Source organism: Aquarana catesbeiana, linkage group LG01 (genome assembly GCF_042186555.1).
Source record: "Aquarana catesbeiana isolate 2022-GZ linkage group LG01, ASM4218655v1, whole genome shotgun sequence".
Lineage (NCBI taxonomy): Eukaryota > Metazoa > Chordata > Amphibia > Anura > Ranidae > Aquarana > Aquarana catesbeiana.
In genome coordinates, this window is record NC_133324.1 from 127,655,421 (window position 1) to 127,681,924 (window position 26,504).

The 26,504-nt window shown below is 45.0% G+C and overlaps 2 protein-coding genes across 2 annotated transcripts in view; one reads left to right on the forward strand and one right to left on the reverse strand.

Annotated features, from left to right (window-relative positions):
* IPO11 (importin 11) overlaps positions 1 to 2,060 on the reverse strand; it is a 677,548-nt gene extending 675,488 nt beyond the window's left edge. Inside the window, exon 1 of the mRNA XM_073623616.1 lies at positions 1,935 to 2,060. The gene's annotated coding sequence lies outside the window, so the exon portion shown is untranslated. The remainder of the gene's footprint in view (positions 1 to 1,934) is intronic.
* DIMT1 (DIM1 rRNA methyltransferase and ribosome maturation factor) lies at positions 1,994 to 25,454 on the forward strand. The gene is made up of 12 exons (XM_073623607.1): positions 1,994 to 2,145; positions 5,492 to 5,565; positions 5,664 to 5,750; positions 12,944 to 13,005; positions 14,297 to 14,390; positions 15,830 to 15,879; positions 16,831 to 16,954; positions 19,629 to 19,721; positions 21,268 to 21,332; positions 22,977 to 23,040; positions 24,864 to 24,970; positions 25,100 to 25,454. The coding sequence occupies exons 1-12, from the start codon at positions 2,088 to 2,090 to the stop codon at positions 25,140 to 25,142; spliced, it is 921 nt and encodes a 306-aa protein (XP_073479708.1). The 5' UTR covers positions 1,994 to 2,087; the 3' UTR covers positions 25,143 to 25,454.
* Positions 25,455 to 26,504: the final 1,050 nt, after the last annotated feature.

Consider the following 26,504-nt stretch of genomic DNA (forward strand, 5'->3'; position numbering starts at 1 on the left):
AAATCAGATGAAATTTCCCAGATGGTTTCTTGATGAAGAAAAAGTGGGAGTAAAAACCCCTCCCTTCCTTGTCCTTCGGGACTTGAGAGATAACACCCTGTTGCATCAGTTCTCTCAGAAGAGACAGAAGGTTTGTAATGTAAAACCGGCTTGGGGGTGTCTGAAAATTCTAGCTGATATCCTTGACTGATTAGATTCAGAACAAATAGGCTTTTTGTTGCTTTTTCCCAACCTGGCAAGAAGGCCTGCAGCCTCCCGCCTACTGGTAGATGGTCATCATTGCTTTTTTGAGGTTTGCTCAGGGGGTCTAAAGAGCACCCCTCCTCTGCCTCTCCCCCTTTGAGGACACATGGAGTATACACAGGCATGGGGGGGCAGTGTACGGACACATGGAGTATACACAGGCATGGGGGGGGCAGTATACGAACACATGGAGTGTACACAGGGATGGGGGAGCAGAGTACGGACACATGGAGTGTACACAGGGATGGGGGAGCAGAGTACGGACACATGGAGTGTACACAGGGATGGGGGGCAGTATACGGACACATGGAGTATACACAGGGATGGGGGAGCAGAGTACGGACACATGGAGTGTACACAGGGATGGGGGAGCAGATTACGGACACATGGAGCGTACACAGGGATGGGGGAGCAGAGTACGGACACATGGAGCGTACACAGGGATGGGGGAGCAGAGTACGGACACATGGAGCGTACACAGGGATGGGGGGGCAGTGTACGGACACAGGGATGGGGGGCAGTGTACGGACACATGGAGCGTACACAGGGATGGGGGGGCAGTGTACGGACACATGGAGCGTACACAGGGATGGGGGGCAGTGTACGGACACATGGAGCGTACACAGGGATGGGGGGCAGTGTACGGACACATGGAGCGTACACAGGGATGGGGGGCAGTGTACGGACACATGGAGCGTACACAGGGATGGGGGGCAGTGTACGGACACATGGAGCGTACACAGGGATGGGGGGCAGTGTACGGACACATGGAGCGTACACAGGGATGGGGGGGCAGTGTACGGACACATGGAGCGTACACAGGGATGGGGGGGCAGTGTACGGACACATGGAGCGTACACAGGGATGGGGGGCAGTGTACGGACACATGGAGTGTACACAGGGATGGGGGGCAGTATACGGACACATGGAGTATACACAGGGATGGGGGAGCAGAGTACGGACACATGGAGTGTACACAGGGATGGGGGAGCAGATTACGGACACATGGAGCGTACACAGGGATGGGGGAGCAGAGTACAGACACATGGAGCGTACACAGGGATGGGGGGGCAGTGTACGGACACATGGAGCGTACACAGGGATGGGGGGGCAGTGTACGGACACATGGAGCGTACACAGGGATGGGGGAGCAGATTACGGACACATGGAGCGTACACAGGGATGGGGGGGCAGTGTACGGACACATGGAGCGTACACAGGGATGGGGGAGCAGATTACGGACACATGGAGCGTACACAGGGATGGGGGAGCAGATTACGGACACATGGAGCGTACACAGGGATGGGGGGGCAGTGTACGGACACATGGAGCGTACACAGGGATGGGGGGCAGTGTACGGACACATGGAGCGTACACAGGGATGGGGGGCAGTGTACGGACACATGGAGTGTACACAGGGATGGGGGGCAGTGTACGGACACATGGAGCGTACACAGGGATGGGGGGCAGTGTACGGACACATGGAGTGTACACAGGGATGGGGGGGGCAGTGTACGGACACATGGAGTGTACACAGGGATGGGGAGGAGGGTGTACGTACACATGGAGTGTACACATGGCCTGCTTAGGCTCTATGTTGGTCAGTCCTTGCCCCTGTCTGTCCTGACCCCCCAGGCCTGTCCCTGCCCTCCTCCATGCAGACATTGCTCCCTCTAACACTCTGCACTCACCTCACCAGCTTCTCCGATACAATCTTCTCTGGAAGTAAAGGACTACCAATCCCGGCATGCTCCTGCTCTGGCGCGGGTAGTGACGTCACACGTGTGCGCCTCTCAGGCTGGTGGCACGTTGTCGGTGATCGGTCCGGGGGGTGAGGAGTCATCATGCCGAAAGTGAGAGCGGAGAAGAAGAGCCGGACCCACCGGGAGGTCCGGAGTCAGGGTGAGTGATGGGCGGAGGGCTCAGCTCTATGTATATCCGACTATCTGGCGTGCATTAGTATGGAGAGGGCTGGGGCCTCTGTCAGGTTATTAGTGAATTAGTTAGTGAGTGTGTGGTATGGTGGAGCTTTCTCCTCACTTCCTGTCTGAATGGGAAATCGTTGTAAATCTCTCCAGGATGTCATTGTTCTCGGTCACTTTCTGCTCTTCTATTTTGGTCACAGGAAGTGTGTGAAATCTTCTCACTGCGCCGTGTCTGCTCCCCGCCGTGTCCCCAGGTTCTGCTCCCCGCCGTGTCCCCAGGTTCTGCTCCCCTCCGTGTGTCTGCGCGCCGCCGCGTCTCCGTGTGTCTGCGCGCCGCCGCGTCTCCGTGTGTCTGCGCCCCTCCGTGTGTCTGCGCGCCGCCGCGTCTCCGTGTGTCTGCGCGCCGCCGCGTCTCCGTGTGTCTGCGCGCCGCCGCGTCTCCGTGTGTCTGCGCGCCGCCGCGTCTCCGTGTGTCTGCTCCCCGCCGCGTCTTCGTGTGTCTGCGCCCCGCCGCGTCTCCGTGTGTCTGCGCGTCTCCGTGTCTCCAGGTTCTGCTCCCCGCCGCGTCCCGTGTGTCTGCGCCCCGCCGTGTCTCCAGGTTCTGCGCCCCGCCGTGTCTCCAGGTTCTGCGCCCCGCCGTGTCTCCAGGTTCTGCGCCCCGCCGTGTCTCCAGGTTCTGCGCCCCGCCGTGTCTCCAGGTTCTGCGCCCCGCCGTGTCTCCAGGTTCTGCGCCCCGCCGTGTCTCCAGGTTCTGCGCCCCGCCGTGTCTCAGTGTGTCTGCTCCCCTCCGTGTCCCCAGGTTCTGCTCCCCTCCGTGTCCCCAGGTTCTGCTCCCCTCCGTGTCCCCAGGTTCTGCTCCCCGCCGTGTCCCCAGGTTCTGCTCCCCGCCGTGTCCCCAGGTTCTGCTCCCCGCCGTGTCCCCAGGTTCTGCTCCCCGCCGGGTCCCCAGGTTCTGCTCCCCGCCGTGTCCCCAGGTTCTGCTCCCCGCCGTGTCCCCAGGTTCTGCTCCCCGCCGTGTCCCCAGGTTCTGCTCCCCGCCGGGTCCCCAGGTTCTGCTCCCCGCCGGGTCCCCAGGTTCTGCTCCCCGCCGGGTCCCCAGGTTCTGCTCCCCGCCGGGTCCCCAGGTTCTGCTCCCCGCCGGGTCCCCAGGTTCTGCTCCCCGCCGGGTCCCCAGGTTCTGCTCCCCGCCGGGTCCCCAGGTTCTGCTCCCCGCCGGGTCCCCAGGTTCTGCTCCCCGCCGGGTCCCCAGGTTCTGCTCCCCGCCGGGTCCCCAGGTTCTGCTCCCCGCCGGGTCCCCAGGTTCTGCTCCCCGCCGGGTCCCCAGGTTCTGCTCCCCGCCGGGTCCCCAGGTTCTGCTCCCCGCCGGGTCCCCAGGTTCTGCTCCCCGCCGGGTCCCCAGGTTCTGCTCCCCGCCGGGTCCCCAGGTTCTGCTCCCCGCCGGGTCCCCAGGTTCTGCTCCCCGCCGGGTCCCCAGGTTCTGCTCCCCGCCGGGTCCCCAGGTTCTGCTCCCCGCCGGGTCCCCAGGTTCTGCTCCCCGCCGGGTCCCCAGGTTCTGCTCCCCGCCGGGTCCCCAGGTTCTGCTCCCCGCCGGGTCCCCAGGTTCTGCTCCCCGCCGGGTCCCCAGGTTCTGCTCCCCGCCGGGTCCCCAGGTTCTGCTCCCCGCCGGGTCCCCAGGTTCTGCTCCCCGCCGGGTCTCCAGGTTCTGCTCCCCGCCGGGTCTCCAGGTTCTGCTCCCCGCCGGGTCTCCGTGTGTCTGCGCCCCGCCGGGTCTCCGCCCCGCCGTGTCTCCGTGTCTCTGCGCCCCGCCGTGTCTCCGTGTCTCTGCGCCCCGCCGTGTCTCCGTGTCTCTGCGCTCCGCCGTGTCTCCGTGTCTCTGCGCCCCGCCGTGTCTCCGTGTCTCTGCGCCCCGCCGTGTCTCAGTGTCTCTGCGCCCCGCCGTGTCTCCGTGTCTCTGCGCCCCGCCGTGTCTCCGTGCCCCGCCGTGTCTCCGTGTCTCTGCGCCCCGCCGTGTCTCCGTGTCTCTGCGCCCCGCCGTGTCTCCGTGTCTCTGCGCCCCGCCGTGTCTCCGTGTCTCTGCGCCCCGCCGTGTCTCCGTGTCTCTGCGCCCCGCCGTGTCTCCGTGTCTCTGCGCCCCGCCGTGTCTCCGTGTCTCTGCGCCCCGCCGTGTCTCCGTGTCTCTGCGCCCCGCCGTGTCTCCGTGTCTCTGCGCCCCGCCGTGTCTCCGTGTCTCTGCGCCCCGCCGTGTCTCCGTGTCTCTGCGCCCCGCCGTGTCTCCGTGTCTCTGCGCCCCGCCGTGTCTCCGTGTCTCTGCGCCCCGCCGTGTCTCCGCGCCCCGCCGTGTCTCTGCGCCCCGCCGTGTCTCCGTGTCTCTGTGTCTCCGTGTCTCTGCGCCCCGCCGTGTCTCCGTGTCTCTGTGTCTCCGTGTCTCTGCGCCCCGCCGTGTCGCCGTGTCTCTGCGCCCCGCCGTGTCTCTGCGCCCCGCCGTGTCTCTGCGCCCCGCCGTGTCTCCGTGTCTCCGCTCCCCGCCGCGTCTCCGCTCCCCGCCGTGTGTCCGCTCCCCGCCGTGTCTCCGTGTGTCCGCTCCCCGCCGTGTCTCCGTGTGTCCGCTCCCCGCCGTGTCTCCGTGTGTCCGCGCCCCGCCGTGTCTCCGTGTGTCCGCGCCCCGCCGTGTCTCCGCGTGTCCGCGCCCCGCCGTGTCTCCGCGTGTCCGCGCCCCTCCGTGTCCCCCGCCCCGCCGTGTCTCCGCGTGTCTGCGCCCCGCCGTGTCTCCGTGTGTCTGCACCCCGCCGTGTGTCTGCGCCCCGCCGTGTCTCCGTGTGTCTGCGCCCCGCCGTGTCTCTGCGCCCCGCCGTGTCTCCGTGTGTCTGCGCCCCGCCGTGTCTCCGTGTGTCTGCGCCCCGCCGTGTCTCCGTGTGTCTGCGCCCCGCCGTGTCTCCGTGTGTCTGCGCCCCGCCGTGTCTCCGTGTGTCTGCGCCCCGCCGTGTCTCCGTGTGTCTGCGCCCCGCCGTGTCTCCCTGTGTCTGCGCCCCGCCGTGCCCCCACCATTCCCAGTCTTTGGCAGTCCACCGCTGTCTCTCTCTTGCAATAGCACATCTATAGTATTTTAAGAGCTAGACAGCATTTTTAGAAACACACTGAATATCTCCTCTAATAGGTTTTATTTAACCAGATCTATTGTTACAGTTGAAGTGCATTTTAAAAGAATCTTTAATAATAATAACCCGTGGCAGGCCATATTTTTACTCTAACATTAGATGATTTTTTGACTTAAAATGAAAACTGATGAATTCATGTTTTAACAGTGTTTATTTCTTTACATTTAGGGGTTATGTTCAACACTGGTGTTGGCCAACATATTCTGAAGAACCCTCTCATAGTTAACAGCATCATTGATAAGGTTGGTCACGTTCAGACTTCCATACTCGGTTGCTTTTTGTTTGTGTTTTGAAGCTGTTTAAGATAAATTTTACTTATGTAAAAACATTTTCATTTCAGGCTGCCATACGGCCCACAGATGTCGTGCTTGAGGTTGGTCCAGGTACAGGAAACATGACTGTAAAGTTATTAGAAAAAGCAAAAAAGGTAACCGGTGTATTAAATTGTTAACTTAGGATGCATTATTCCTAATGTGGAACGAAAATGTTCCCAAACAAAGGCAGAGGATAAAGGACTACTCACCAGTATTGCCTGTGGTGTCCCTGCAGCTGATCCTTCTCAATTACTGCCTTCCCATGTTCTGCACCGTCTCTCTGTGTAGCGATGGCTAACTTGGTGGAGACAGGGCTTTGCTTCCTCATGTCAGAGCTTCCAGCAAGGAGAACAGCAGCATACTAGTGACCTTCAAATCTTCTGAAACCGGCATTCAGAGGCAGCCGTGCCGAAAGAGGTTGTAAATCTCCAGAAAAAAAAATCCAAAAAAAAAACGCAAGAAAAAGGCTAGCTCATTATGAAATACTTACCTTAGAACTATGCCCTGCAGCAGCACTGACACACTGCTGACACGGCCGACATCTTTCCCAATGTTACTTCTGGGTTTGTGGCTCCAGCAATGTGATTGGCCGGAGTCACGATGACGACACTCTCGCGCATGCACAAGGGTGCCGTGACAGTTATGGCACAGGCCCTGAAGAAACGGCATGAGTTCCTAAAGTGCACATGTATCGATGATGTCGGCCACAGTGTATACAGTAAATATCTCCTAAACGGTGCAAGTTTAGGAGATGTTTACAGTACCTACAGGTAAGCCTTATAATAGGCTTACCTGTAGGTACAATTAAAGAGGAAGTCTTTACGTTCTCTTTAACCCCTTGCCCACTGGGCAGCTGAGGCTGCTGATAAAGGGACTGGGGAATCTCTCTCCTCAGTCTCTTCCCATGTCTCAAAGAGGAGATGTCAGAGGTCTGTTTAGACCCCTGATATCTCACCAAAGCCCCCCTACCCTAAAATTGAATTTAAAAAAAAGTTAACATTGTAATTAATAGATTATTCTAAAGTAAAACTGTAAATATAATAAAAAATAAAATAAACACTGACTGTACACCCCCCCCCCCCCCCCCCAAAAAAAAAAAGAAAAAGCATTGTAAAATATATATTGTAAAAAAATATTGTAATAAAAAATAAAATAAAAAGCTACTGACTGTGCTGCATATTAGTCCCACTGTCACATGACATTTAAAAAAATCGGTAATCTGTATCGGTGAGTACTTGGAAAAACGTCTCGGTACTTGTACTTGGTCTTAAAAAAGTAGCATCAGGACAACCCTAGTGTTTGTGAAGGTTATAGAGTCTACAACCTATGGTGGCAATCATTGAAAATGTATCACATCTGATGTACTGATGGCCCATCTCATTTCTTGAGACACTAACAAGCCAGGAAAGTACAAATACCCCCCAAATGACCCCTTTTTGGAAAGTAGACTATCCAAGGTACCAGAGGCATGGTGGGTTTTTTTGGAAATTTAAATTTTTTTCCCCACAATTCTTTGCAAAATGAAGATTGTTTGGCGATACCACATGTGTGAGACTTTTTCACAGCCTGGCCACATACAGAGGCCTAACATGCAGGGAGCACCATCAAGTGTTCTAGGGACATAAATTACACATTTAATTTCTTGACTACCTATTACACTTTTGAAGGCCCTGAAGCACCAGGACAATGCAAACACCCAAACATATAATCTAGGAAGCACAATGAGTGTTTTGAACATGTCATTTTTTTTCCATAAGTTTTTGGAAAATGTGGAAAGAAAATGAAAACTCTTTTTTTTTATTGTGTTTTTTTTTTTTTTCACAAAGTTGGCAATTTATAAGATATTTCTAACACATAGCAAAAATTACACCCTAATATACATTCTGCTACTCGTCCTACAAAAGTTGTAGCTGTCTATCTTCAGACTTTTCTTCTCTATATCCATTCAAAGAGCTGAATTTATAAGCTTGTCTGAGAGTTCCGAAAAAAGGGGGCGGAGAGCTGAAATTACATTCTGCAGAGCTCAGTGAGGAGAAGTCTGAGAGCTAATTGGAGGGAAGGGACACACAGCCCCTTCACACAGCAGACAGGAACAGAGATGAGGCTGTCAATCAGCTGAATCTCCCTCCCCTGTCACCATTTTTCTCCTGTTGGGAAAACTTGTCAGAAGTGATTAATGCTGATAGCAAAGAAACAAAGCAGCAGACAGAAATTACATTTATGCCGCATACACACACGACCAGACTTTCCGTCAGAGTAGACTCTGACGGTCTTTCCGACAGAGTTCCGCTGAAATGGACTTGCCTACACACAATCACTCCAAAGTCTGTTCGTTTAGAACGCAATGACGTACGACGGGACTAGAAAAAGGAAGTTCGATAGCCAATAGCTGCCCTTGCGTCATTTTTGGTCCGTCAGACTAGCATACAGACGAACGGTTTTCCCGATAGGAATTGAGTCCATCGGAAAGGTTTGAAACATGTTCTATTTCTAGGTCCGTCAGAATTTTAGAAAGAAAAAGTCCGATGAAGCCCACACACGATCGGAATATCCAATGAAATGATTCCGTCGAACCTTTTCTGCCGGAAAGTCTGGTCGTGTGTACACGGCATTAGTGCTCTTAATTGACACACAAACACACTATAGAGGGATATGCTTTGTTCGTATTTCATGTCTGAGGTTTGCAATCATTTTAATCTCACACTGCAGATATACTGTATAACTGTAAAGCTGAAAGCACAGGAGTACCTAAGCTCTCTAACATTCCAGGATACTGCTTACGCATAATTAACATTTCTATCGCATGGCAAATCTTCGTTTTGAGTTCATTGATAATTTTAAGGAGATTTAGTTAAAAAATAAAAATAATTATTACAGGCACAGTAAGTATAGGCAATATAATGTCAATTTCAGGAAATGGTTGGTAGTATCTAGCAGTCATATGGCAAATTAATGTAAACCTATAATGCATATGTAGGCTTCGATTGCTGACATCTTGTTCTAAAAAATGTGTTTAAAAAGGGTGCCAGTAATGGCAGCACCTTCATTTTTTTTTGTGACAGGTTTATTATACTTTTTTTGTTTATTTATCGGCACATCACACGCACAGGCGTAAAACGCGCACCTTCATTTTAGGAGGGAAGTTTCAGGAAAAAAACTTAAATTTTAAATAAAGAACTTTGAAGCAAAATAAGGGTCATTGCCCATCTGCAGCCTGATCAATGTCATATGCAGCCTCACAATTGCCCATCAATGCAGCTTGATCAGTGCCCATGTGCAGCCTCACAGTTGCCCATCAGTGCATCCTAATCAATGCCCATCTGCAGTCTCACAATTGCCCATCATTACAGCTTTATTAATGCCCATATGCAGCCTCACCATTGCCATGAATGCAGCCTGATCAGTGCCCATCTGCAGCCTCACCTCAGATTACTGCTGTCTCGGAGGGGACAGGGAGGGGGGGGCGGGACGAGCGCCGTCAGATTACATACAGCGAGAATCTCCTGTTTACTCGGCGGCCTCTTTAATACAAAGTTCTATGATAGACAGAACACTGGTCCAATTCCGGCACAGGAGACGGGACTTCCTATTACAGAGGTGTATGTAATCTGACAGCTCTCATCCCGCCCCCCCTCCCCGTTCCCTCCTAGGCAGCCCAAATTCCAATATCGGCGTATAACACGCACACACTGTTTGCACCTGATTTTCAGGGTGAAAAAGTGCATGTTATATGCCAATAAATACAATAATTGGTCTGGGTTTATGTATTGCTTTACATATTAACCATACACCCTCTTACTTTTGGGATTTTCAGGTCAAGTAAGAGTTTACTTAAAGTGGCTGTAAAGTCACATACGGTATATAAATTACTTGTATTCCTTCTGTTTTAGGAACATATTAAGTACAATGTGTGTGTTATTTTAATATTATAATGCTAAATACTTTCCTTGTCCAGCTCTGCTGTGTGGTCCTCCCTCTGCTCTCCTTCTTGATCTTAGGAAATACAGTGGAAGGAGCTGAGATTTCCCTCTGACTAGCCCTCTAGCCCTCTGAAAGCTAGCAGAGGCAGAACACATGACCACACAGCAGAGCTGGGCAAGAAGGTATTTAACCACTTCAATACAGGGCACTTAGACGCCTTCCTGCCCAGACCAGCTTTCAGCGCTGTCGCAGTTTGAATGACAATTGCGCGGTCGTGCTACACTGTGCCCAAACAAAATTCTTATCATTTTGTTCCCACAAATAGACCTTTCTTTTGGTGGTATTTGATCACTCTGCGGTTTTTATTTTTTGCTAAACAAATAAAAAAAGACCGAAAATTTTGAAAAAAATAAGTTTTGCTTTTGTTTCTGTTAAAAAAAATTGTAAATAAGTAAGTTTTCTCTTTCACTGATGGGCACTGATAAGGCGGCACTGACAGGCACTGATACGGCGGCACCGATGAGGTGGCACCAATGAGCGGGCACTGATATGTGACACTGATGGGCACTGGTAGGCGGCACTGATGATTGGCATTGATAGGCGGCACTGATGGGCGGCCCTGGTTGGCACTGATGGGCGACACTGATGGGCACTGATAGGGTGGCGCTGATAGGCGGCACTGATGGGCACTGATACGTGGCACTGATGGGCACTGATACGCGGCACTGATATGAGGCACTGATGGGCATACCTGGTGGCACTGGCAGTGGTAGGCATTGAAGTGGGCACTGACTGGCAGCTGCCTGGGCACAGACTGGCAGCTGCCTGGGCACACAGTGGCATTTCCCTGGTGGTCTAGGGGCATACCTGGTGGTCCAGTGTGGATCGCTTCCCTGGTGGTCCTGGGCGGCTTCCCTGGTGGTCCTGGGTAGGATCCGAGGGGGGGCTGTGCTGATAATCAGCACAGACCCCCCCTGTCAGGAGAGCAGCCGATCGGCTCTCCTCTACTCGCGTCTGTGAGACGCGAGTGAGGAAAAGCCGATCACTGGCTCTTCCTATTTACATCGTGATCAGCCGTGATTGGACACGGCTGATCACGTGGTAAAGAGTCTCCGTCGGAAACTCTTTACCTAGATCGGTGTTGCAGGGTGTCAGACTGACACCCCGCAACAACGATCGCTGCGGTGCGCGCCCCGATATTCCTGATCACGTCATATGACGTCCGATCAGGAATATCAAACCACTTTGCCGCCGTCATTCTGTAATAGGGCGGGCGGCAAGTGATTAACATTCTAATTTTAAAAAAAAAGAAAAATGACACGCTACTTTTATATCTTCCTAAAACAGAGGGGATACAATTAATTTATATATATAGATATAGATATAGATATATATATATATATCTATATCTATATCTATATCTCCTTCTATCAGTAAAAGCACCTCCCCCACTACACTGAAACATTAACGAGACACACAGTTAAGCCTTTGATTGCCCCTGATGTTAACCCCTTCTTTGCCAGTGTCATTAGTACAGTGACAGTGGATATTTTTAGCACTGATCACTGTAATATTATCACTGGTCCCCAAAAAAGTGTAATTTAGTGTCCGATTTGTCCGCCACACAATATCGCAGTCCCGCTACAATTTTTTTTTTTTTACTATGCCTTCTTTTTTGGGAGGGGTTTTAATTTTTTTTTTTTTTTTTTTTTTTTTTTTTAATTTAACCTTTTTTTAAATATTTTTTTATTACAATTCTTAATTTTTTATCAGCCCTGTTGGGGGGCTTTGGTGGGATATTGGGGGTCTGAACAGACCCCCTGACATCCCTTTGAGACAGGGAAAGAGCCTAAGGAGACAGATTCCCCAGTCCCTTTCTCTGCAGCCTTAGCTGCACTGACAATGAATGGACAGGAGACAGAGGTTCAGTTATGAATGAACAGAGTCAGTAATCACTGACTCTGTGCATTGAGAAAAAGAAAGCCAGTAAATGACATATTTACCGACTCCTTCCTCCACTCTCCATCCTGACAGATCCGAGAGGGGGGCGATAAAGCAGGAAGGGGGAGCACAGAGGGGGAATGGAGGAGCATGTATGAGGACTAGAGCAGACTCGGGGAGCCGACGGAGGACTTCGAGACAGTCAGGACGATTGTTGCGGGCAGTTACAAGCACCAATCTCCCTGTATGCCTTTTAATAAAACAGCTGAAAGCCACAGGAGGGAGAGGAGGAGAAGCGGCTGTCAGCTGCTTTATTAAAAGATATACAGGAAGATCGGTGCTTGTAACTGCCCGCACTGATCATTATTGAGATCTGTCAGTGTATCAGCTTGCTTGTACCTTGTACAATGAAGCAATACAATACAATCTGACGGGAAGACTCAATGGACTACCACAGAGCTCACAGCACCGTGGTAGTTCATTAAGAATTACAAGATGACAACCACAACGGCTGCCGGACCTTGTAGTTTTCAATTCACAGAGAACTGTGAATAAGTGATGCGGCTGGGTGGGCGGAGCATTTTTTTTAAAAAGTGACAACTAGCAGCGGGGAGAAGATCTCCACTAGCTGTTACTATGGGGGGTGCGGGGGTTTGTCCATTTGTAACATGTTACACCGTGAATGAACTTATCCTTTAGGCTGGGTTCACACTAGTCGGGTAGGAATTGCAGCTCCGGTTTCAATGCGAGGATAAAAATGATTCATTCGGCAGTTCCTCTACATTGTAGCTGCGGATCTGCTGATCGGAGAAAGGAAGGAGGTGTAGGAGGAAGGGGAGAGAATTCCTGTTCACAGCAGAACACATCTGCGAATTAGTGTGTTTCCGTTGAAGATTATGTGCCTGCAATTCACACCACACTATCTGCACGCGTTTTTTGTGTAATGCGAAGTGCGGATGCAACACACATATGTGAACCAGACCAATTGAAATTAACATATTTTCAAATGTTCTGCAAATTGGATGCCATGTAAGCCGCATCCAATTCGCATATATGTGAACCCAGCCTTAAACTCTTTTCTCCCTTGCACAGCCTTTCCATAATCTATTATGCAGTATAGAAATCCAAGTCAGTACAATTTACATGTTCCTGTGAGTAAACTTTACATCCCTCCCAAGTGCTTTGGGCAGGATTTAACAAATTTCAGGTGCAGAGTAGCCATGAATCAAGAAAGCAGCTGACATCCTTATATTGTTTTCAATTGGTACGTGTATCTCTGGTCCCATAAATGGTTCTGCCGCCTCCTAGATTGGACTGACCAGATCTCAAGTGCTGCATTCATTTATCAAATCTTCATGATGTTCATAATAAGATTGTCCTTGTGGCATGAGGCAGTAGAATAAACACTTATTTACCAGTGCTTTTACTGTCATGTTTTTTTTAGGTTGTGGCCTGTGAGCTGGATACACGGCTTGTAGCTGAGCTTCAGAAGAGAGTTCAAGGCTCGTGAGTAAAGATATTTATACATAATATAAAAAAGTAGTGAAATCCATAAAGCCATAACATTTGTATTATTATTATTATTAGGGTCTCTGTATGCAACTAGAACAGATGTCTGCTGACCATGTAGCCTTGTTGTTAAAACAGTATTAAATACTATAACTATTCGCAAAAGCAGTCATCTTTAGCCAGCAGTCAGGACTTCTCCTCTTTTGACCTTGGTTACTGTATACTGAGATTTGGTTGTTATTGTTGTTGTTACTGCACTTTGCACACAGTCATGCACCTTACACAACATGGAAGCAAAGTACTATTTCTTTAAAAGGAATCTCTACTTTTTTATACTCAACAAGCATAATGTGTGTAATGGTTCGCGGTCATGTAACAGTGCTGACCAATGAGAGTCTGCTTGCTTCCAGGCCAAAAGAAAAGACCCTCACTGGCCAGATGTGTCACATGACCACGTTTCTTGCTATTGTATTTTTTTCTTTTTGGTGATTTTAAAACTTTTTTTTTTACAATTAGAGTAAAGTACGAAAACAGCATGATTAAAAGTTTGCCCCGAACAATCCAATTAAGATATTAGTAGATACATGAGAGACTTTGTATGTGTTTTTTTTTTTTTTTTTTTTGTTCTTATATGTACAATTTATGTAAAAATTCAATTAAGCATAACAAAAAAAAGTTAATACAGTTTGAACAAATGCATAAAATTGGTGTTGTATGATGATGTTAGGGTGCATGTTTTATTCTGACCACTAGGTGTCACTCTATGCATTTTATATTGTAGTTATAATTTGTATTTCAATACAGCAGAAAATGTAACTCTAAGTATTCTATGGTGTAGATAGACTGAATGAAAAACCAAATTAATTCTATTTTTGGAAAGCCCGCTGCAGAGGCAAATTTATTACTGATAAGTACGTCTTTCACTCTCAATAGATGCATAATTAATAAGCAGTCAGTCATGTTTCTTCCTGTCCAGGGCTGTTGAAGACTTGAACTGTAATATTTTGTATTAATATTATTAGTATTTGCTTATAAGGTACTTTAGATACTGTACATTCATATACGTCCCTGCCCTTGATGAGCTTATGCATGCATGCATACATACGCACGTATTGGAACCAAGGACCCCAGTGTTACATGGTAGAAGTAATACATCTGTTACAGCACAGTCTGTCTCACTGCTCCTATTTAGCATTACCTTGCTGTGCCACAGAATCAATGTGTCCCCCAATGTCTTTGCTTTATTGTTAGTTTAAATGTGTGAAAAATAAATTGTTTTTCCTTTTAGAGCCGTATCAAACAAACTGCAGATTTTGGTTGGTGATGTGCTGAAGACAGATTTGCCTTTTTTTGACCTCTGTGTTGCCAACTTACCCTACCAGGTACGTTTATCTGAAATAATTGTATTGTCCTAACAGCCAAAGGTTTTGAGTTTCAAGGGAAACCTGTTACAAAACCTGGGTAAGTCAGGCTGAGCATATGATGAAATATCTGTGGCGGGAGTCACTTTGGGGGGAGGGGGCTGGTGGAACCAGCCTACCTTAGAGAGCTCTGGAAGCCCATTTTCCAGCTCCCATGGCCCCTCTTATGTGTAAGTCACCCTGTGTCTATTAGGGGCACATGGTGACCGAGAAGCCCAGTCGTGTCTGTCCTAACCAGACTCCTAGTACAACCACATCGGACTCAGCATTTCGTTTTACCCCTTTTAACCCCAGGTTGTATATATGTGGTTTGTGTTGAAAGGGCTCTTTTTCACTTGAGACATTAATATTTATGAACAATATCCCTCAAGAAATATATGAAGATAAGTAATTCCACCTTTCAGACTGCTAGAATATTGAAGGAGTGTCTCATAGACCATTGCTAGATAGTTTGAGGTGGGGTTTGTTATGTGTTTATTGTTAAGTGGCTGTATCCCATAGTTCTATTGTGTCTGACTGCCTTGGGACTGGGAGCAACCTATTATGGGATGTATATGCTTAAGGGCTAATGAAACCACTGTCAGCTATTAGCTGCTAGAGGGGGGGGGGGGGTTTCCTGCAGCCCTTCCTAAAGGCTGTCTGTGTGTCTCTTGTTACTGAATGTAGTTTACCCTGTCTTGTGTCATTATGCAAAGAAGGGGGGATTGTCCCCAGAGTGTATATCTCTTGGTTCCTGGGTTTTGAATAAACAGTCTTATGTTTCTTACCACCCTACACTGATGTCTCGAAAAGTGACTGGGTGGGTTAAGGGATCTTGGATCGTGCTGGTACCGGGCAAGGGAAGCTTATACAGCGGACATACTCCTCTTGAGTGCGGGGTCCGTCACAAGATTGATAAGCAAAATAAACTAAATAAAGCAATATCAGAATAATTACCAGAACCAAAGATAAAAAGCAAATTATATGGAAAGTGGTCATGGCTCTGCTTACCACCTCATGGGCTCCCCTAATGGTCCTTTAATGTGACAGAGCCAAACACAAACTTTTTAGGAAAACTCCAGATCAGCATCTAGATTTTATCATTTAAACAGCCAGAAAAAGCTGCTGAAAGGTGTAAAGTTCAAGTGGCTCCTACACATTCCTATTGGCCAGTGAGGCACCTCATCATATTGGGTCAGTAGAACTGTATGGGAATGGGATCGGGCCAACAAGTTTTCACAATGCCAGGAGGCATCAAAGCATTTGCTTATCAGAATTGCCCAGCAATTGAACAGAGTGTAGGCATTCACCTATCATAATCATTGCTCATGAATGTTTCAATGCTCCATTAAACATGGAGCATTGAATAATTGAGCAATGGAGTATATTTCTGATCCTAATATACAATCTCTCTCATTTAGATCTCGTCTCCCTTTGTTTTCAAGCTACTTCTTCACAGACCCTTCTTTAGGTGAGTTATCAGAGTTACAATTTCTCAAACCCTAAATGAGACAAACAGGGTGTTGCAATTGCTGATCTTTTTGCCCCTTTATCAGATCCTATACACTGGAAAATGATAGAACACCTAATGAAAGGTTGTTTCCTGGAAATGCACTTAAAGGGGGGTGACTGTACTTTTGTATAGCTTAAAGAATAAGTTGACCTTTAACAACAATAAATGCACATGTGTATGCAGGTTAAAAATGTGAGTTCATTTTTTTTTTTTCTCATGAGCCTGTAGAGCATCAGCAGACCACAGCTGCAATGTCATGCTCCTGTAAACACTGCCTACAGCTTTCTGCCTGTACCTTTTGCATTGGCAAGGGGGAGGATTTGACAAAGTTTTTCTCAATTTGTCAAGATTTATCTCACTGAACAATAAAAGAGGATTGCTCAGAGCTGGATTAACTCTGTTTGGCAAGACTGGGCTCAAATGACAGGAAATCTTATACTCTACATTATGACATAAAAAAAAAAAAAAAAATATCGGGTTTACATCCACTTTAAGACCTGCCACTTTAAGCCCAACTAGCCCTTCCCACAGTCAAATATATACACTCCAACACAGACCTGAGATCAGCATACAACTGTAAAATGCTTTGGCTTGCATAGGTCTATGAGGCATTTTAGTTCTCTTGTAAGATGCCATTCTGCACTGCTCATGCACAGGTATATATTAGCGCCCCCTTGCAGGCTTTGGAAGGATATGTGTCCTCTATCCTACTATGCAGCAGAACCATTTATGCACTGTTGCTGCATGGTTCACTTCTCATCACTTCATTGTCCCAGCCTATGGGAATTGATATCTATTGTCTGACAGGTTTACTTATCTAGCTTTCATAAATATCAATATAAATAATAATAAATATAAATATGCCCTATTGCTGTTCTCATTAATGTATGATCTTTTCCTATATGCCAGATGTGCTGTGCTGATGTTTCAAAGAGAGTTTGCCATGCGACTTGTTGCCAAACCAGGAGACAAACTGTACTGCAGGCTTTCCATTAACACCCAACTTCTGGCTCGTGTGGACCATCTCATGAAAGTAAGAAACCTCTTTTACTGGTATTAATTGAGTTCCGCTTACTTGTTTGTGCTGCCCATAATTTCTTTTTTGTCTCGTGTTTATTTTTTTGCATATATACACATTTCTTTTGTTAGCGGTGTAAGGTAGGGCAGTAACCTTTGGTCTAACCTGATAAAATTGCACTTCTGATTGGTTTGCATTGATATCTGTATCTGTACTGGAAGAAATGTGCGCTGCCATTGCTGAGCTTGCTAGCTTTCTGGCTGCAATGCCAATCAAAAGGTTTCAGTACTATAGAGGTTGTCAATCACTGACTGACTGAATGCCTAATTAGTTTATAGGCATGTACATTAAAAAAAAAAAATCTTGGTGCTAACACGAAAACAAAATGACAATATTCTTTCTAAATTTATAGATCTATCCCTTAAATTGTTTATTGATTAAAATATAAAGGTGAAATTTCCTTCAGGATTTAGGTTTTCGTGTTATTTACATAGATTATCTAATCTTCCCTCTTTTATTTTGCATCCTGTGTCAGTGATGGGCAGGCAGCTAGTATTTTGAGCACTCATAGCCTAGGATTTCCCAGCTTGCTAGGAACTTAAACAGCTGGTTACTACTGAATCTACATGTTGTTTGTGAATTCTTAAATTACTCAGAAAACATATGTTAATGTTGGCCATTACCATTCCTGTACTTTTTGTACGGTTATTTTGGATATATTGTAGAGCAAAATGTTCTGCTGTTCCATTTCCTACTTTATCTTAAAGTAGGAAATAGAAAAAAAAAAAACGTGTTTTGTTTTGCGTTGTCTGTTTACCAATGGGAAGATATCTATTCTTGTTCTGTCCCAGAGACACTACATACAAAAAAAGATAATCCAGGACATAGACACCCCGAAAAAAAATATCCACCATTCAGAACCAATGTGGTTTGTACTAAGTCAATTATCGGAATAGAAAATCAGAAAATGATGTAAAAAAAAAAAAAAAAAAAAGTCTATTACACAATTTACTTAATACAAATGACAATAACACAACCCAACCAAAATCTTTCACACAAAGAGACAACATTTCCTTCTTTAAAAACAGCTAGCCTGGACCAGGTGGAACAAATATGCCTGGAAAGGGACCCTTTAGTGCACACAAGGCTTCAACCATGGCGCCTATCCAGCAGGATAGCACAACAAGTTTCTGCACTTCTGCGTATGATCATGCAGTTCATATGACAGCTGAAAACAACGGACTGCAGCACTACTTAATCTGCAAGCATGGGCACATGGAATAGCAAATTGCAAAGTCCACTATAATAAAAAATAAATAAAAAATACTCCATTGTCATTGTGTCATGCTCCGCTGTATCCTTAACAGCTTCACCAATGCCGCACTCCACTGCAAAGAAAACAAGTCCAAAGGATCTTGCCACCCGCCGTGTGTCAATGGCTTGTCACCTCTCCCGTTGTTAGCTGCTGCAGCGCAGTGGAACATGCTATCAATTCCAGCTAGTGTGTACAACTCACCTTACTCCTAACTTTTCACATGGCCTGCTACCAGGCCACTGGCATGAGTTCCCGTGGACAGAGGCAGGGAGTGCGTCCACCCAGTAAGGGCACGTCTCCCATGACGTCAACGTGCCAGAGGCATTACAGGAAGTGAGAGAGAGTCTCTTGAAGGTGAGGGGAAATATCTTCTTAGACAGGTGTCCCAGCTGAAAGATTTTCTCCCAATTTCTGCTCTGCCTTAAAGTGATTGTAAAGTCTCATTTAAAAAATAATAATATGTCATACTTGCCTGCTCTGTGCAGTTGGTTTTGCGCAGGACAGCCTGGATCCTCCTCTTCTCGGGTCCCTCTTCGCTGCTCCTGGCCCCTCCCTCCTGTTGAGTGCCCTCGCAGCAAGCGGCTTGCTTTGGGGGCACCCGAGTAGAGCAGCAACTCTGTGTGTCCATTCAGACTTGGAGCTGTTGTTTGGCCCCACCCCCTCTCTCTCCTGATTGGCTAACTGACTTTGACAGCCACAGGAGCTGATGGCGCCACTGCTGTGTCTCAGCCAATCAGGAGGGAAAGTCAGGGACGGCCGAGGGACTCGTGTACATCACTAGACAGAGATGGGACTCAGGTAAGTATTAGGGGGGCTGCTACACACAGAAGGCTTTTTATCTTAATGCATAGAATGCATTAAGATAAAAATCCTTCTGCCTTTACAGACCCTTTAACAACTTTAAAACTTTGGATTGCCCATCACTTTCTGTCCTGGTGATAATGGTCACAATGGCCAATAGGCTGAATTTCCTTAGCAGAGAGAGCAGTACAGATCTGGCCAAGGTTCAAATCCTTTCCCACTTCATCCAAAAAAATAAAAAAACTTCTGAATTGTGTTCCTTGTATCTTAATCTTAAATCAGATTATTTTTTTTTGCATTGCAATAAAATATTTGAAAAAGTCCAGGAATGAGTATGAAATAAACATGCTGTCCTTTGCCCAGATTGGTTGTACATGGCACAGGGTAAGAACCACTTGAAAAGCAGAAAGAAAAGCCTCTGGTATAGAAGATTGTGCTAGGTTTTTTTTTTATTCATTTACTTTCTCTCATCTTATCACAAACGATAATATAAAAGTGATTTCTACTGTACCTTGTACATAGATTAATGGCATGAATTCCGGAATACACAGTAATTTTGTTACTATTTTGTAGGTGAGTAAGAACAATTTCAAGCCACCTCCAAAAGTCGAGTCCAGTGTTGTGAGAATAGAACCAAAGAATCCTCCTCCACCCATCAACTTTCAGGTAAGTCATATGATGCTAGGGATTATTTTCACTTGTTTTTATCCTTCACTTTCAGTTGGGATTATGTTAGTATACAAATATTGATTGGTTGCCAACATCTTTTGTGCTCTGTAAAGCCTAGTACACACGGGCCGAATGCTGGGCCACATCGGCCGGTTACAAAAAAAAAAAAAAAAAAAAACGACCGCCATTCGGCCCATATGTATGGCAGCCGGTCCGACAGACGTCTGCTAATTGGCTCCTTATCAGCACTCTCAGCCAATGGCTGAGAGCGCTGACTGGAGTGTTCTGGCAGGGAGACTGTCCCCCTGTCATAACACAGTACAGCGATCTCCCCTGCTGAGCTATTAACATCGGATTGTTAGTACATCGGCTCCGACCCAGCGGGTTGAACGAAAAAAAAATCAGAGTGTGTACTAGGCTTACGAGTATGCTGATCCTCCAGCCTGGCCCTGTTTATCTCCAAATTCATTTCCATTCACCATTTTTGCTCTGTTACACTTGTCTTCTCTAAGCCCCACCTGCTTCATAGTGCATGTGGAAGAATTTCAGTAATCCAGACATAATAGCTGAATTCAAGGCAAAGAAAAGTAGGATGCTATGCATAGAAGGTTAAACAAATGTGCAAGTGATACCGTGGCTCACTCAGGACAAAGGTGAGGATACTTTGGTGCTAATTTCCAGCTGGATTCAAACAGTGTCGATGTCATATGTCCATGCTGTCTTGTATAAGGAGTTTACAGGAAGACCCTGCCAATCACTTTTTTGTGCCTTTCCCATGATTTCCAACATTTGTGCTAAGTACTGTGTCGTGAACATTTTGATGACTTAATTAGCTCCAGTTTATTTTCTTTCACTTATCCTGTACAAGCAAGAAAACCAGTTGGAGATTTTTTTTTTTTTTAATTCATTCATTCACGTTTAGTACATCATAAGTGTTTTTTCTTTTCTTTGATGGTATGTTTTGATTAATGACATTGGTTATTTCATTAAGAGAGTTTTTCTTGATCTTTAAAGTAGAACTTTTTTTTTCTTTCATTTTGGATAGAGTGGGAGGGTTTATAACCCCTATCAGATTTTTTTTTCTTTGCCCATTTGTATCCCATTACAGAGATTTCCCTTCACTACCTGTCCCATAACCAAACCAGAAATAAGAGGAAATCCCTCTAAATTAAGGGTATTCTTTTGGACCCTCAGGTCACCAGAACTATTGTCCCTATTGGAAGATTTCCCCTCTATTACTTTTCCGGGGACAACCCAAAATTTGGGATTATCTTTTACTTTTACTTTCAATGATAAAGGTAAACAGGAGAAATAGACGGGGTGAATCTCCTTTTACAGGGGCGCAGACCCCAATAAAAACTGACAAGCATTCTAATCTCTCTGCATTCTATCCAAAACACATAAAAAGTTTTGCCTTTTAGTTATACTTTAAATTGTAAATACTGTAACTATGTATTATGCAATGATCAAATAAATCACACCGAATAAAAAAAAATACATTCATGCATTGTAATATATAATCTATATTTTTTTTTTTTTATAGGAATGGGATGGCTTAGTGAGAATTGCCTTTGTAAGGAAAAACAAGACCCTTGCAGCATCTTTTAAGTAAGTTCCAATATTGGTTGCAACGGCTGCTAAAGTAAAATTTGTGTTTTGGTAAATTTTTATTAGTCTTTTATGTTTTAGACATAATTATACATGTTATGGTGAGAATGTACTAAGGTGATCAAAAAGTCCTAAGATCAGTGTTCATGATTCAACAATAAGAAAGAGACTGGGCAAAAATGGCATCTGCACTACTGACCAAAAAGAACACAAAGGCTCATCTCACATTTATCAAAAAGAATCTTGATTATCCCCAAGACTTTTAGGCAAATATTCTGTGGACTGATAAGACAAAAATGTAACTTTTTGGAAGGTGTGCATCCCGGTACATCTGGCATAAAATGAATACGGCATTTCATAACAAGAACATCATACCAACAGTCAGACATGGTGGTGGTAGCGTGATGGTCTGGGGCTCTTTGCAGCTTCAGGACCTGGACAAATTCCCATATTTGATGGAGCCATGAATTCTGAGTTATACCAGAAAATCCTAAAGGAGAATGTCCGGCCATCAGTTTGTGACCTCAAGCCCAAGTGCACTTGGGTTATGCAGCAGGACAATGATGCAAAAGACAACAGCAAGTCCACCTCCAAATGGTTCAAACAAAACAAAATGTAGGTTTTGGAGTGGCCTAGTTAAAGCCCGGACTTAAATTGAGATGCTGTATCTTGACCTTACACAGGCCATTCATGCTGGAAAACCCTCCAATGTGGCCGAATTAAAACAATTCTGCAAATAAGAGTGGGCCAAAATTGCTCCACAGCAATGTAAAAGACTCATTGCCAGTTATTGCTAACGCTTGATTGCAGTTGTTGCCGCCAAGGGTGGCACAACCAGTTATTAGGTTTAGGGGGGAATTACTTTTTCACATAAAGCCAGGCAGGTTTGGACAGCTTTTTTGCCTTAATAAATGAAACCATCATTTAAAAACTGCATTTTGTATTTATTCGGATTATCTTTGTGTAATAATACATTTTTTGTGATGATCTGAGTCATTTAAGTGTGACAAATATGCAAAAAATTTTAAAAAATCAGAAAGGGGGCAAATACTTTTTCACAGCATTGTATATATTTGAAAATTGATCAATACTGTGATATATCTCTTTTTTTTTTTTTTGGTCCTTTTTAAAATGCCAGTACAGTAGAAGTACCTCCCCTCCCCTCAATTGACCCCTTTTTGGAAAACTGACAGTCTGAGATATTAAGAAACGTGGCGAGTTTTTTTAAGTTTGGAAAAAGAATAAATTATATAAACTTTTGTTTCCATAATTTACTGAGCAGCGTCATCATATGACTGGTGTGGCAGTGATAAGGGATACTGACTGGTGACCGTATGCTTTTAAAAAAATTGATTTTTTTATTTATTTTTTAAACTTGCTATTACATGGTTCAGGGTACTATGCTTGGCCCAGGTACCATGTGATAGCTGTGGGTCAAAACACAAGAAAACAGCTGTTTTAAATTCATTCATAACAGCTTTGTTGACATTGTGCCACCTATGCGATCCTGCCACTAACTCAGTAAATGTACTGTGGCCAGGTGGTTATTGGTTAAGGAAAAACACCTTTTGCATTTAGAGCCACTGTAAACCCCCTGTATAAACAGATCTAGCATGGTATTTATATGTATTCTTTTGTTTGCAGATCCAGCGCAGTCCAGGAACTGTTAGAGAAGAATTACCGAATACATTGTTCTCTTCACAATGTTGTAAGTATCATGTTACTGTCAGTAAGTGAAAGCATGGCTGTTCTTTAACCACTTCAGCCCCGGAAGAATTTACCCCCTTCCTGACCAGGCCATTTTTTGCGATACGGCACTGCATTGCTTTAACTGACAATTGCGCAGTCGTGCGACACTGTACTCAAACAAAATTGACGCCCTTTTTTTCCCATAATTAGAGCTTTCTTTTGGTGGTATTTGATCACCTCGGCGGTTTTTATTTTTTGCGCTATAAACAACAAAAGAGCAACAATTTTGAAAAAAAACAATGTTTTTTACTTTTTGCTATAATAAATATCCCCAGAAAATGTTTTTAAAAATCAAATTTCTTCATCAGTTTTGGCCAATATATATTCTACATATTTTTGGTAATAAAAATCGCATTAAGCGTATTTTATTTGGTTTGCGCAAAACTTATAGCGCCTACAAACTATGGGAAAGATTTATGGCATTTTTATTTTTTTATCTAGTAATGGCGGTGATCTGCAAATTTTATCGGGATTGTGTCAGACAGATCGGACACTTTTGACACATTTTTGGGACCATTGAAATTTATACAGCGATCAGTGCTATAAAAATGCACTGATTTCTGTATAAATGTCACTGGCAGGGAAGGGGTTGATCAAGGAGTTAAATGTGTTCCCTCGTGTGTGTTCTAACTGTAGGGGGGAGGGAACTGACTAGAGGAGGGGAAAGATCGTTGTTCCTAGCTAGGATCTGTCTCTCCTCTCAGAACAGAGATTTGTGTGTTTATACACACACACACACACACATGCCTGTTCTGGCTCTCATGACCGGCGGTCATCGTGACCGCAAGCCACGCGCATCGGTTCCCCTGCAGTGCAGCCTGCTATCCCTGCTTAAAGGGCCGATGTACAGCTATGACGGCTGGCGGGAACGTGCCGACCTGCCGCAGTATAATGACGGCAGCTGGTTGGAAAGTGGTTAAGACATTTGTGAAAAAACACTACTCCAAAATTATAGAGTTGTCCCCAGAACAAAAGGTAAGAGGAAATATTCCAGTGGGCACTTTTGTTGCATCTCTAGCCTAGATAGAAGTGAAGGGAAATTTCCCAATGGTATACAACAGAAAAAAAAACATGTCAGAGGTTTTTACCTTTTTCCTATGTTATCCAAAGCTAAAAAGTTTTGGTTATACCTGTAAGCAGTAATAAACCCAAAAGCAAACCTTTATTATATTTCAGCTTACCAATTATTTGATGTGACGGCAGCACTAGTTTTTGTTTTTTAGGCTTTATTTCCATTTATTTTCACCTGTTGATCCAGCCAGTTAGTCTGTTCTTTTTAACAAAAGCTGTGCTGTAGATGTAGCAGTTAGAGGATTAAGACAAACCATTTACCACAGACAAGAGTTCCTACAATGATCAGCTTTGTTTATATAAAACCTTTATCCTAAAAGGAAAAAAAAAACTATTTGCTGTAACTGCTTATAAAGTGTTAGCTGGGGTTTGGCTTCCATTTGTTAGCGTATCTTAATCTGCTAGTACATCTAACGCTACCCTCCCCCAGAATAATGCTGTCTAAAGGTGTCTCTGTTGCTCCTTCATCCAGAGTGTAGGTACCTCAATACAGGAAGTTTCTTACTGGTCAGATCACCAGGTGAAAACAGCATAAAGAGAAAACTAATGCAGCCACCACATCTAATGATTGGCAAGCTGCAGTATGGTAATTTTTTTTGTTTTAGGTTTAATACCGCTTTTGTGTTTTGTTTTTTGTGTTCTTATATTTTCTTGCATTATTCTCTTTTTTTGTGTTATTCAAAGTCTTATAAAGTTCTGTTTTGCAAACAGGCAATTCCAGAAGACTTCAGCATTTCTGAAAAAATTGACAAAATACTTGCAGACACTGGGTTTAGTGAGAAGCGTGCCCGCACCATGGACATAGATGACTTCATCAGGTATTTTTTTTTCTTTTATATCTTTCTTTCAAGGTTTATCAAAATGTACTTGCCATATTTGTAGGCTGTAAAGTTGCATTGCTAAACTCCCTTTTCATCTAATTTTTGTATTTTTTTTTTCAATCTTAGGTTACTGCACGGATTTAATGCAGAAGGAATCCATTTCTCCTAAATAATTGGGGGAAATCTGTACCTACATAATATGAACAAAGCTTTTTATATCTGAGGAGGACATATCCTGTACAGAACTCAACTTTAATTGAAATGTCAGCAAGCAACCCATGAGATGTTCTTGGATGGAGAGTTGCTGCATTGAAACTTTGTCTGAAGATCCAAAACCCTCTTTTATAAAAAAAAATATATATATATATATATATATATTCTGTATTATTTGTACAGTTTTTTGAATGATGTAAATGGTCTACATGTATAATGTATTGTATTATCTTTCCTGGCAAATTCAGAAAAAAAAAGAGTGAATCTTCTAATCTGTATGACTGTGAATAGTTATAGAATTTAAATAAAACACATTTTATTCTTTAAAACAGCCTTTTTTAAGATGTAGCATCCTTCCTGTACTGTACATACTCTTTGTGTTGTCTAGTGAAAAGTGGGTGGTCTAACTTTTTGTCAATTCACATTTTAAGCCATCATGTGAGAACTATCTCTCCTGCCATTGATACAGGAAGGACAATCGGGACTTAAGTTCACATTTACTCTTCTCCACAGCAGGCTTTTTTGTGGCCAGAAAGACAGAAATGAAGACTAGGCCTATGGCCGAACGTTTCTGATACCCCCATCTACTAATTTGTCAGGCTGGTTCCAGTGGATGGGACTCACTAAACTCATGGGCAAAGTTAATTTTTTTGTATTTTTGATGCGTGCTTGTGCAGTATGCTTCCTAGTGTGAAAGACACATATTAAGATAAGATTTATTGTCATTGTAGAAACAAATCACAATGAAATTACATTTCTACTCCACACATTATTCATACATCACAATTTTCAACCATACATTTATCACATAGGATTTAATTATACCAAAAAGAGTATAATATATATAAATATATAAAAGTGTCCCCATATTGTAAAAGTATAAAAAGTGTCCTCATATTAAAAAACAAAAAAAAACTAAACAAGACAATAAAATAAAACTATTAGGCTGGTTTGCGCAGGACATTGGCTTTGAGTACATCATCACTAATGATGTCAAAGTACCGGGTTCCTAGTTGGGTCTTAAAGTGGTTGTAAACTCTCCCTCACAATTTTATCGCATTGTAATCCTTATAAAAAAACACTCATGATGGCTGCTAATAGCTGTCTCCTTACTTGTTTTGCTGCAATCCGTCCCGTTTTGATTAATGATGTCACCAGCGCATGCGCTTCCCTTTGCTTGATTCACGGCACACTCCGTGTACAGTCCATCCATTAACATGGTGCCATGAATGAGATTTTCTCTCCCAGCTGCACAGCCATTTAATCTTGCGAGATTGCAGTGTTTTCTACTTCCTGGTACTCTCCATGTGACCGTGTG